The sequence below is a fragment of the Coregonus lavaretus genome, assembly GCF_964263955.1.
Source record: "Coregonus lavaretus genome assembly, chromosome: 5".
Taxonomy (NCBI): domain Eukaryota; kingdom Metazoa; phylum Chordata; class Actinopteri; order Salmoniformes; family Salmonidae; genus Coregonus; species Coregonus lavaretus.
In genome coordinates, this window is record NC_139992.1 from 65,461,163 (window position 1) to 65,474,764 (window position 13,602).

Sequence of the window (13,602 nt, forward strand, 5' to 3'; positions counted from 1 at the left end):
CTCTATTTGTGTTGGCTGGAAGATGAGGAAGGGAGAGCGCAGGAGGAAATGGCTAGATCTATCTCATCACAGCCACTTGAGGCTGCATGTGACCCTAAGTGTAGCACCCAGCTGGAACAGATATGTGGACAGGTCAGGGAAAGGAGGGAGAGGGGGGAGAGGAGGGGAGGAGGTCCCTGGCGGTTGACATGGTGACAGGGGAGTGGAGGCAGTGGTGTGAGGAAGGGCTGAGGTGTGTCCACAGAGGGTGACACGGCACATCCTACAGCCTGCCAAGCACATCATTCACTAGACTAGCACCACGCTGACCAGCGAGATGAAGAGGAGAGACAGAGAGTCTCAGAGCTCTGGGAGAGGATGTGTGTAGAGAGGCAGAGAGAGGCAGGTATTTAGTCAATTGCAGATAGTGGATTTGATTGCATTTGATTTGAGTGCATTTGATTGTATACCAGCCAGAGTGTACTTATGGGTGGGTGATTTTTTTTTTCACTGTGCTGTTTGCATTGGACGTGCCCTTGGTATGTGTGTATGTAAAGGGGTGTGATGACAAATTACTTTGCTGGGCTATGTCCCAAGTGGTACACACTTAGAAAAAAGGTGCTATCTAGAACCAAAAAGGGTTCTTCGGCTGTCCCCATAGGAGAACCCTTTGAAGAACCTCTTTTGGTTCCAGGTAGAACCCTTTTGGTTCCAGGTAGAACCCTTTTGGGTTCCATGTAGAACCCTTTCCACAGAGGGTTCTACATAGAACCCAAACGTGTTCTACCTGGAACCAAAAAGGGTTCTCCCATGGGGAACTGTTTTTTCTAAGAGTGTACCTTTTTCCCTTTATAGTGCACTATAGTGTACATATAGAGTATACCTTTGACCAGGGCCCAAAGGGTGCCATTTGGAACACATCCATAGTAAATCCAGAGCGGTTACTGTTGTTTACTGACCAGCTCCTGTCTGGATCTGTGGGGGAACAGTCTTTGCAGCATGTCCATGTACAGGGCTCTGTGGTTGTGCAGGTCATGAGGGTACTGGCTCACAGTCATCTGGAAGCGCAGATGGTCATCTGCCGACCAGCCACAGAACCTGGACAGTTTGGAGAGAGAGCAAAGAGAAACATGTCTGGATCACCCACTGCATACAAAACAAAACACATGCTGAGAATTGTTCTATAGTCACAGCCACATAATGTCTCATTTCTGGCAACAGTACATTTTCACCAAAGAAAGTCTATATGATGAAGATCTGAGGCTTTCTTTTGTGTGTCTGTCTGTCTGTCTGTCTTTGTCTGTATCTGTTTCTGTGTGTGGTTGTGTTTAGCATCAATGGAAATGAATCTCAATGTATTAGTAGATTAGTAGAATGCATTTATGTAATCAACCCCCTGGTGTGTTAAGCATAAATCATAGTCCACAGACGCTGAGATGTGACAGTCCGGCTTCCCGTTGTTACATAGGTACTCTGAGACCAACTTCTGCAGGGGACGCACAGCCCGAACGCGCACCTTCCCACAATTCCCAACCAACGCGTCTCCCGATACGTGTCCTCTATTCATTTGAATATGTTGATAGTTGGAGAAATTGCTTGAGCTGCACTGAGAATTCAAAAAGTAGAACACTGCTGTGCGTGCAAGTTTGTTACTCTGATAGACACTTTAGACTTGACCTGTTTAACAGCCAGCCTCCCTTGGGAGAGTAAAATCATTGTATGTGTATATGTTCTACACATTGTATGCTGTCCACATATGCTCTAAGCACCAAGCTGACTCTTTCATCTCTTTCATCAACATCCACACTGTGCTCTATTGTCTTGTCACACGGCAGGATCTCTCTGCATAAACACTAGCGCTTTGCGTTGATTAGTTTTGAACAAGATATCAATTCAAAATAGCGGGCTATCAAGCACCCCGTTATATACTCTTTCAGCTCAGGAGGAACTACCCACTGGACACAGACCTAATTTCAACATCTAGTTTTGATTTACATTTGGGCCTTCAGAGAAAGGCCCAAATGTATATAGCCTCGCTAATGTTATATTACTGCTGCTCTTTAATGATTTGTTATTTGTTTTAATGTTTTATTTACCGGAGCGCCAAGTCTAGGTCCAAAAGGCTTCTTAACATCTTCTACCCCCAAGCCATAAGACTCCTGAACAGCTAATCAAATGGCCACACGGACCATTTGCATTGTCCCCCCCCCCCCCCCCCTCTTTTACGCTGCTGCTACTCTCTGTTTATTATCTATGCATAGTCACTTTAACTCTACCTACATATACATATTACCTCAATTACCTCGACTAACCTGTGCCCCCACACATTGACTCTGTACCGGTACCCTCTGTATATAGCCTCGCTAATGTTATATTACTGCTGCTCTTTAATGATTTGTTATTTGTTTTAATGTTTTTTTTTTTACTTATCAATTTTTTACTTAACACTTACTTTTCTTAAAACTGCATTGTTGGTTAAGGGCTTGTAAGTAAGCATTTCACTATAAGGTCTACACCTTTTGTATTCGGCGCATGTGACAAATACAATTTGATTTGACTTGATTTGTTACTTTTTATTTTATTTTTAACTTAATTTTATTTAGCAACTATTTTCTTAACACTATTTTTTGAACTGCATTGTTGGTTAAGGGCTTGTAAGTAAGCATTTCACGGTAAGGTCTACACCTGTTGTATTCGGCGCATGTGACAAATACAATTTGATTTGATCGAGTTGTCAACTAATGTGAATTCAATGTGAAATCAAACATTTTTTAACCATGTCATTGGATTTAGGTTAAAAGGTGAAACAAAGAAAAAGATTCTTGACATTTCTTGACGTTGATGACTTTTTTTGCAAATCCAATACGTTTTCCATGTTGATTCAACGTCATTACATTAACTATTTATTTTTTTGCCGTGGAAACAATGTCGATTCAACCAGTTTGTGCCCAGTGGATACAACCTTCAGGGTGAGACTACTATAGTTGTGATCAGTGCAGTTCTTTACCTATCCAGTCCTTGTAGGCGGTCCTGTACACTCTGCAATCTGGACTGGTACTTCTCAGACAGGGATTGGAACTCCTGGATCAAGGAGGCTGTCAGTCCAGGGTAGGGGCAGTCTAAGTACAAAACCTCCTCTGGAACCTGGTCTACCTGAACCAGACAGTCTGCAGTCTTGGTAGAACTCTCCTGCAGAGGACAATATGGTTATGTCTTTTGGAAGACATTGTGAAACCTTAAGGATGGATTTGTTGGCAGCACAATCAAACATGATGGTAATTGATAGGGTTGATACATGTTCGGAATTTCCTCCCGGAATTCCCGGTTGCAAGATTCCAGGAATCAGGAGGGAATAAGGAGAAAATCAGGAATCCTCCCACCATGATCTCTGGAAAAACCTGGGAATTTGTAGAAAGTTTTCAGAATTATGCAACCTTAATGGTGAGACATCTAGGTACCTCCACTCCCAGGGACAGGATGTCTTCCTCTATGGCCAGATACTCTGTGTGAAGTTTTTTGTTGATGGCATCCTGCTGGTCCTTCACAAAGTTGACCTGTGCGTGTATCGAGAAGATCTTTAGACTCACACAGACGGTGACCTCACAGACACATTTTTGAACACAAAGAAACTCTGTTTCAAGGAATTATTACTTCATTTCTCTTTTCTCTTCTATATCCAAGAAATAACAGTCTGCCCTCCTTTGATATCCATAATGGTATAGGGGCTCTGTATCTGATTATATTTTGTGAGAGGAAGAGGAAATTGATGTCTCTGTTAAAGTACACAATCCACAGAAATGTAATATTTCCATTTTCCCATTGTTTTGCTTTATCTTCTACTTGGTGGACAAATACAGTGAATCATATAATCAGAGCAATTCACTGATGGCAATTTATCAGTAATTAAACCCTCTTTCCGTTTCTAACAGGTTTGATTGTTGATGCCACTCAGAGGGAGGAAATCAGTCTATTGTGAAACAGTACATACTAGACCACAAAGAAAAGCATTCGATTCTCCTTCCTGCTGCACGTGTTGTCATTAAAAACCTACAGGAAATGTGAGGAAATTAAGGCTTAACCATTCAATCTAAATGTAACTACCAAAGTAATCATGTTCAAATATATCATCCACCAGCATCATTTGGGTTCATGAAAGGGAGAGTGCATTACAGGTAGACAAATGCATTATTACACCCAATGGAGAGAAACTTTTACAAAGGTGACTCACAACACACTCAGGATTTCATCTCCACAATAATCTCTGATTGTGTTTATTAAACCAAAATGAATGGCTCTCGCTTGAATGATGACATTATTCATCTAATGTGGTATGCACTGCTCCAAACATCAGATTCTAGTGAGAAGTCACACGTCATTGTTTTCAGTGGAAAGAACAAGACTTCAACAAGTGTAGAATTATTTGGAGCTGTAGTTGAGAGCTTCGGTTCAGTGCCAGTCAGTAGAGTAGTATTGAGTTAGTTATTATCGTTTACCTTCTAACACTTAAGGGTTTTAAGCGAATGGTCTTAAGCATGGCAGGTCACTGGGTAAAAGGAGAGAGAGGAGAGAGAGAAGAGAGAGAGAGAGAGAAAGAGGAGAGAGAGAGAGAGAGAAAGAGGAGAGAGAGAGAAAGAGGAGAGAGAGAGAGAGAGAAAGAGAGAGAGAGAAAGAGGAGAGAGAGAGAGAGAGAAAGAGGAGAGAGAGAGAGAGAGAGAGAGAGAGAAAGAAGAGAGAGAGAGAGAGAGAGAGAGAGAGCGAGCGAGCGAGAGAGTTAGCTCCATTGTGGTGAGGCTCTCAGGGTCTGGATGAAAGAGAAGAGGAATGGGGGATGAAGATCCACCAGAGACTGACTCACTCACACAGGGGCAAGGAGGCAGGCAGACAAAATGGCTGGCAGTGTCTTCCTCATCCCCCTATATGGCCCAGTTTCAAAGACATCCCTCCTGCCTGCTCTTAATCCCACCATTTTCTCCCGGAGCATGAAAAAGCCTCCAGGAGTCAAAAGGAGAATTAACTTAATAGCGGTGACTTACGTAGCATGGATTTCTAACAAACACCAAATTCATGAGGAATGAATGCTGCACTGTGGGTAACCTGAGGACTTTTGTGCGAAAGGAACAGGAGTTTGATTTATTTCAACTCTCTGTAGAATCTGCAGAGTACTCACTATTTTTTTGGTACCTGCAGAGTGTGAATGCTAAGATGTTTTGCTTTATTGTGTGGATAAAAAAACAGAACCACAGTTTTCACAAACAAAGTCAAGGGCTGGAGAAAAGTGGAGAAAAGTAAGTTCCTCTGCAGCTTTCTGAAGCACAGAGCTCCCCAGCTCCTCTCTCAGTTCATGGGCTGTGTCCCAAATGACACCCTATCCCTTATTTAGTTCACTTCTTTTGACCAGAGCCCTGGTCAAAAGTAGTGCACTACATAGGAAATAGGCTGCCATTTTGGGCCACAGCCATGTTGTTATGTACCTGGTGGAGTACCTTCTCCCAGTCTGCCAGCTGAGGAGGCTGGTGGTGCTGCTGGTGTTGGACTTCAGTCAGTCTGTACTGCAAGTCATCCCTCAGCTGCCAGATGGGCTCCACAGTGGCACACTTGAACGCCTCCAGCTCACTCTCTAGAAGCAGCTCTAATGACACACACCATGTACGCACACACACACACACAAACACAAACATGCATGCGTGCACAGACACACGCGTCAGCATGGTACTGTCTCACTCTATAGGGACTAGAACAGTATCTATACACTCAGGACTGAGAGGGGTTCTGTACCGTGGTCCAGCAGCTCAGAGAGTATGCCCTTGTCTGTTCTACTTCCCAGACCATTTGGTCTCAGAAATCCTTGCAGCTCAGCTTCAGCCTTTTCCCTGCATCATGGAAAGAGAGCAAAGGGAATTTCATTAAGCATAGTGATACTGTACCAACACTACTGAACACATCCCAAATGGCTCCCTATTCCCTATAAAGTAGACTACTTTTGACCAGGGCCCATAGAGAATAGGGTGCCATTTGGGATAGATCCACACAGTGTGTGGCGCATGCTCATCCATTAGTCCCAGCTAAAATCTAATGGGATTGTAACTAAAGAAACAAAAAATTTCTCACCTCTCTTACATTTACATTTTACATTTTGGTCATTTAGCAGACGCTCTTAACCAGAGCGACTTACAGGAGCAATTAGGGTTAAGTGCCTTGCTCAAGGGCACATTTACGTCATTTAGCAGACGCTCTTATCCAGAGTGACTCACAAATTGGTGCATTTGCCCTATAGCCAGTGGGACAACCACTTTACATCATCAGCACACTAATGAATTCAGTGGATATGTGCTGGTGCCGTGGTGCGGCCTGTCTATCTGTCTTCATTACAGGAACCCACGCTTGTGTACACCATTAACCTTGGATCTTTCCGAAAGTCATTACCCCGAGAACAGGCTGCATGCACCCCAGAGCTAGCGCTGCCCTTCTCACTTCACAACGCATGATACCAGCGGGCCGCAGCAGCCCAATTCTTCTGCTTCCTCTGCCTCATCATCAAGCTAGGGAAAGTATCTGCTGCAACGCCACAGCAGCTAGCACTGAGACCCCCTCCCTCTCTAGTTCTCACTCTCTTTCTTCCCTTCTTTCTTGCTTTGGTCACGGAAAGCCATCTTGAATCACCCATCTCCCATTTTACAGGGGCTTATTTTAATGTATTTTATCTTGGGGAGGTGCTTGTTGACCTGTTGGCCGAGTAGGGTGGGTCCAGACTACAGTACAGTATTTGGTGTAGTGGTTCATGGTAATGGATCCCCTGAATGGGACATGAGCCCCCCCCCAATGCAACAAAGTCAAACTTTGGGGGGGGTCTCTACATAATGCTAATTTAACCATTCACCTCTTTGTTTAAACAAACACCCCCACCTCTGTGTCATGGTTGAAACCATTTTTCCTCATGTGGCTGCACATCCCGGTACAGTCCCGTATCTCAGCCCCTTTTCAGGTGGGCCAACTTTTCTTTCTACAAAAAAGGTCATTTTGTCAGCAAGACAGATCAATTCATTCAGGTTACAAGAGTGTAGACCCAATGACAATCGCTGAATGTCATTACACTTTTTGGTGTTTCGTATTCATCAAATGGCGCGTTTGGATGCTGGAATTATTTTGGAGTGGACGAACATGCGCAGGTAGCCTACTTTTTGAAGTGATTTGTTTGACAATAAGATGAAAACATCATTACTGGTTGTGTTCATGCCAAATTGATAGGTAATACATATTCTTAATGTTAAATGACGTCTTTACTAAATATTAGGAGGTCCTGTGAAAAAAGAGAGATCCCCCGAATGCCATGGTATAATTTGCTCTCTGGTGATGGGTATGCTGGGAGGGGTTTCTTACCCTGCATTGGCTAGTTTGATGTTCTCTCTACTCCACACCTGTCTGTGCTGCCTCAGTAGGGAGCTCTCTTTGGTCTCCTTGGCTGCGCGGAGAGTCCTCTTCACCTGAAAGACAGATCTTATATCAGCCTATGGCTAACTGTGGAACACTGTGATCATTATCAATAATCTCTCACAAGTTTATGATAACATGATATCATTATGTTAGCATTATCATATAATCACTGATATCATTGTGACCAGTCATGACCAAAGCATAGACCGCAATCATGGTCGATTATGGCTGCGTCCCAAAAGGCACACTATTCCCTATAAAGTGCACTTTATTCTGTATTCACTGTATCCACTTTATATTCTTTTTTTAGCAGGACCTATGGGTAAAATTAGTAGGCCTCTGGTCAAATATACTGCACTATGTAGGGAATAGGGTGCCATTTGGGACCCAGTATATGAGTAATACATGAGGTATAAAACATGACCAAAAAGGAGTGTTCTCCTTAATGCTCTATGTTCCTAGCTGAACAACACGGATTCAGCCGAGGCTGCTCCTCCTCCTTGCTCGGGGAGGCTTCGGCGTTCGTCGTCCCCGGAGTACTAGCTACTGCCGATCGATGTTTCAGTGTTTGTCTTGTCTTTATTGTTTACACCGGTTTCCCATTATGTTGTATTGTATTCCCTATATTACCCCCTGTCTCTCATTGGTTATTGTGTGTTATTGTTTGTTGTCATTCCGGCAGTTCTGTATGTACGGGTCTTTGTGTTTTCCTCCCTGTTTGGAGGTTTGTTGTTTTTGTACGTTATTTACTGTGTTCAGTAAAGTACGTTGCCAGCCGCTCTGTGTCCTGCGTTTGACTTCGCTGACCGCATACACGTCGCGTGACAGAATCACACACCTAGACATGGAGTCAGCAGGAGCGGCGGTGCCAGCTGGATCAATGGAGGAGCGCGTAGCACAACAAGCGGCCATGATCCAGGCTTTCGGCACCGCCATGGAACGGGTGGTGAACACCATGGAGCGATGGGAAAGAGGAGGTTTGCCCACACCTCCTCCGACGATACCACCACCATCAGCTATACCCATCGCTTCACCTCCGGGGTCCAGTGGGATTCGGCTCTCGCTCCCGAGGGCTTATGATGGCACAGCGGCCGGGTGTCAGGGTTTCCTGCTCCAAGTGGAACTCTACCTGGCAACCATCCACCCAGTGCCCTCGGGATACGAGAGCGTGTCCGCCCTCATCTCCTGTCTGTCCGGCAAGGCGCTGGAGTGGGCCAACGCCGAGTGGGGGGGAATAGACGCCACTACAGTCAACTATGCGGAGTTCACCCGCCGCTTCAGGACGGTGTTCGATCATCCCCCAGAGGGGAAGGCGGCGGGTGAGCGTCTGTTCCACCTCAGACAGGGGAAGAGGAGCGCGCAGGAGATCGCACTGGACTTCCGGACTCTGGCTGCCAACACGGGATGGAATGAGAGGGCCCTCATCGACCACTACAGGTGCAGCCTGAGGGAGGACGTGCGTCGGTAATTGGCCTGCAGGGACACCAACCTAAGCTTCGATCAGCTGGTGGACATGTCGATTCGCCTAGATACCCTGTTGGCTACCCGCGGACGTCCGGAGTCGGGGCCGTCCATTCCATCCCCCAGCACTTCCGAGCCGAGCCCTATGGAGCTCGGGGGTGCTGGTGCTAGGGAGACCAGGAGAGAGGCCATCCCCTGCACCAACTGTGGCCGCAGAGGACACACTGCAGGTCGGTGCTGGGGAGGGTCTCCTAGGAATCGAGGCAGTAGGCAGCGCACTGATGAGTCATTCCAGGTGAGTAAGCACCCAACTCACCCAGAGCTCTCTGTTGCACATATGTGTATTAAAGTTGTGTTTCCCGAGGTTTCTCCTCACTCCCAGCATAAGGCGCTAGTAGATTCAGGCGCAGCTGGGAATTTTATTGATCGCCGGTTCACGTATAAGTTAGGGATTCCTATTGTACCAGTTGATGTGCCCTTCCCCATCCATGCCCTAGATACCCGCCCTTTGGGGTCGGGATTGATTAGGGAGGTCACAGCGCCACTTAAGATGAAGACGCAGGAGGGCCATGAGGAGATTATACGGTTATATTTGATTGACTCTCCTGCGTTTCCCGTGGTGTTGGGGCTTCCCTGGTTAACATCTCATGACCCCAACATTTCATGGCAACAGAGGGCTCTCAAGGGATGGTCTGATCAGTGTGTCGGGCGGTGTGTAGGTGTTTCCGTAGGGGCAACGACGGTGGAAAGCCCGAACCAAGTTCCCACCATGCACAATCCTCCTGAGTATGCCGATTTGGCACTCGCCTTCTGTAAAAAGAAGGTGACTCAATTACCACCTCATCGACAGGGGGATTGTGCGATAGACCTCCAGGTAGGCGCTGCGCTTCCTCGTAGTCATGTGTATCCTCTGTCTCAGGAGGAGACGGCGGCTATGGAGACATACTTCACCGAATCTCTGAGACAGGGATACATACGATCGTCCACTTCCCCTGCGTCCTCGAGTTTCTTTTTTGTGAAGAAGAAGGATGGGGGTTTACGCCCGTGTATTGATTACCGTGGTCTCAATCAGATTACAATCAAATACAGCTATCCTCTCCCTCTGATTGCTAGTATGACGGAGTCATTACACGGGGCGCGATTCTTCACAAAATTGGATCTCAGGAGCGCGTACAACCTGGTGCGCATTAGGGAGGGAGATGAGTGGAAGACAGCATTCAGTACCACCTCGGGTCACTATGAGTACCTCGTCATGCCATACGGTTTAATGAATGCTCCTTCAGTCTTCCAATCGTTTGTGGATGAGATTTTCCGGGATTTGCATGGACAGGGTGTAGTGGTGTATATTGATGACATTCTAATATACTCCGCTACACGAGCCGAGCATGTGTCCCTGGTGCGTCGGGTGCTTGGTAGACTGTTGGAGCATGACCTGTATGCGAAGGCGGAGAAATGTCTGTTCTTCCAGGAGTCCATCTCCTTCCTGGGACATCGGTTGTCCACGTCAGGGGTGGAGATGGAGATTGACCGCGTTTCAGCCGTGTGTAATTGGCAGACTCCCACCACGGTGAAGGAGGTGCAGCGGTTTTTGGGTTTTGCCAATTACTACCGGAGGTTTATCCGGGGCTTTGGACAGGTAGCAGCTCCCATCACCTCCCTGCTAAAGGGGGGCCCTGTGCGTCTGCAGTGGTCGGGTGAGGCGGACAGGGCGTTTAGACATCTGAAGGACCTGTTCACCTCGGCTCCGGTGCTGGCACATCCGGATCCCTCTTTGGCGTTCCAAGTTGAGGTGGATGCGTCCGAGGCGGGGATCGGTGCTATACTGTCTCAGCGCTCGGGCACGCCACCAAAACTCCGCCCCTGTGCTTTCTATTCTAAGAAGCTCAGTCCGGCGGAGCGCAATTATGACGTGGGGGACAGGGAGCTGCTAGCGGTGGTCCAAGCCCTGAAGGTGTGGAGGCGTTGGCTTGAGGGGGCTAAACACCCTTTTCTCATTCTGACTGACCATCGTAACCTGGAGTACATCCGGGCAGCGAGGAGACTGAACCCTCGCCAGGCTAGGTGGGCCATGTTTCTTACCCGATTTGTATTTAAGCTCACTTATAGACCAGGGTCACAGAACGCTAAGGCAGACGCCCTGTCCCGACGATATGACACAGAGGAGAGGTCCATTGAGCCCACTCCCATACTTCCAGAGTCTTGTCTGGTGGCACCGGTGGTGTGTGAGGTCGATGCGAACATCGAGCGGGCGTTACGTGCCGACCCTACTCCCCCACAGTGTCCAGAGGGATGGAAGTACGTGCCGCTCGAGGTTCGTGATCGACTGATATATTGGGCTCACACGTCACCCTCCTCTGGTCATCCTGGTATTGGTCGGACAGTGCACTGCCTTAGTGGGAAGTACTGGTGGCCCACTTTAGCTAGGGACGTGAGGGTTTACGTTTCCTCCTGCTCGGTGTGCGCCCAGTGTAAGGCGCCTAGACACCTGCCCAGAGGGAAGTTACAACCCCTACCCGTTCCACAACGGCCGTGGTCTCACCTATCGGTGGATTTTGTCACGGAGCTTCCCCCCTCCCAGGGGAACACTACGATCTTGGTCGTTGTGGATCGGTTTTCTAAGGCCTGCCGTCTCATTCCTATGCCAGGTCTCCCTACAGCCCTACAGACTGCCGACGCCCTGTTTACTCACGTCTTCCGGCACTACGGGGTGCCTGAGGATATAGTGTCTGATCGGGGTCCCCAGTTCACCTCTAGAGTCTGGAGGGCGTTTATGGAACGTCTGGGGGTCTCGATTAGCCTTACCTCAGGTTTTCACCCTGAGAGTAATGGGCAGGTGGAGAGAGTAAACCAGGATGTGGGTAGGTTTCTGAGGTCCTATTGCCAGGACCGGCAGGAGGAGTGGTCGGGGTATATCCCCAGGGCAGAGATAGCCCAAAACTCACTCCGCCACTCCTCCACTAATCTTCCGCCTTTTCAGTGTGTGCTGGGTTATCAGCCGGTCCTGGCACCCTGGCATCAGAGCCAGATCGAAGCCCCTGCGGTGGATGAGTGGTTTCGGCGCTCTGAGGAAACATGGAACGCTGCGCATGTCCATCTGCAGCGGGCTATCAGGTGGCAAAAGGCGAGCGCCGATCGCCACCGCAGTGAGGCTCTGGTGTATGCACCGGGAGATCGGGTCTGGCTCTCGACCCGAAACCTGCCCCTTCGCCTGCCCTGCCGGAAGCTGGGTCGGCGGTTTGTGGGGCCATTTAAAGTCCTGAGGAGATTGAACGAGGTATGTTATAGGTTACAACTGCCCATTAATTACCGCATTAACCCCTCGTTCCATGTGTCTCTCCTCAGGCCGGTGGCAGCTGGTCCACTCCAGGAGAATGAGGTAAGAGAGGCTCCTCCACCCTCACTAGACATCGAGGGGGCTCCGGCGTAATCAGTCCGTTCCATCTTGGATTCGAGGCGTCGGATGGGGGGTCTGCAGTATCTCGTGGAGTGGGAGGGGTACGGTCCGGAGGAACGGTGCTAGGTCCCTAGGAGGGACATCCTAGATCCCTCCCTGTTGAGGGATTTCCACCGGAGTTATCCGACTCGCCCTGCTCCGCGTCCTCCTGGCCGTCCCCGAGGCCGGGGTCGGCGCACGGCTGGAGCCGCGCGTCAAGGGGGGGGTACTGTCACGGATTCAGCCGAGGCTGCTCCTCCTCCTTGCTCGGGCAGGCTTCGGCGTTCGTCGTTCCCGGAGTACTAGCTACTGCCGATCGATGTTTCGGTGTTTGTCTTGTTTTGTCTTTATTGTTTACACCTGTTTCCCATTATGTTGTATTGTATTCCCTATATTACCCCCTGTCTCTCATTGGTTATTGTGTGTGATTGTTCTTTGTCATTCCGGCAGTTGCTTTGTGTACGGGTATTGTGTTTTCCTCCCTGTTTGGAGGTTTGTTGTTTTTGTACGTTATTTACTGTGTTCAGTAAAGTACGTTGCCAGCCGCTCTGTGTCCTGCGTTTGACTTCGCTGACCGCATACACGTCGCGTGACAGTGACAAAACTGCACATTTTAGAGTGGCCTTTTATTGTCCCCTGCACAACGTGCACCTGTGTAATGATCAAGCTGCTTAATCAGCTTCTTGATATGCCACACCTGTCAAGTGGATGGATTATCTTGGCAAAGGAGAAATGCTCACTAACAGGGATATAAACAAATTTGTGCACAAAATATGAGAGAAATAAGCTTTTTGTGCATATGGAACATCTCTGGGATCTTTTATTTCACCTCAATAAACATGGGACCAATATTTTACATGTTGCGTTTATATTTTTGTTCAGTATACATAAGGTGTGTTTCTGGTGGGAAAATAATTAGGGGTGAGTATCTTAGTCTACTTTCATTTATTTGACTTTTCCGTTATAAAAAAGAAGAAAACATACCTATAAACAGAGGCAAACCACTGCTCTCGATTGCCCTGCTAGAAACTCCATCCATTAAAGTAGGATGTGAATTCTCCCTTTACTATGTGTTGACCTAGGGATCTTATCAGGATCCCTCCTGCAAAGATTTAAGGCCTCAGTATCCAGGACACTCACACTCTCTTACTGGAGAACCAATCATCTGATCACATCCTGCGGCAACTCACAGTCATTTATTTCCCCTCTATCACCGTTGGGAAATCCACAACAGAAAGCCTGCCTTTCAGCGGGGCGGGCGTATGCAAACACTGGTTGCCTTATCTGGTCCATGCAGG

At 47.8% G+C, this 13,602-nt stretch overlaps 1 protein-coding gene across 1 annotated transcript in view; it reads right to left on the bottom strand.

The window, feature by feature from the left end:
- The window catches only part of LOC311129798 (coiled-coil domain-containing protein 148-like), a gene marked incomplete at its 5' end in the record, with an annotated part of 45,933 nt that overhangs the window by 30,504 nt on the left and 1,827 nt on the right, over positions 1-13,602 (bottom strand). Inside the window, 6 exons of the mRNA XM_084162251.1 lie at positions 939-1,077; positions 2,987-3,168; positions 3,438-3,533; positions 5,451-5,608; positions 5,755-5,849; positions 7,357-7,460. Of these exons, the coding sequence (XP_084018377.1) occupies positions 939-1,077; positions 2,987-3,168; positions 3,438-3,533; positions 5,451-5,608; positions 5,755-5,849; positions 7,357-7,460 (774 nt within the window). The remainder of the gene's footprint in view (positions 1-938; positions 1,078-2,986; positions 3,169-3,437; positions 3,534-5,450; positions 5,609-5,754; positions 5,850-7,356; positions 7,461-13,602) is intronic.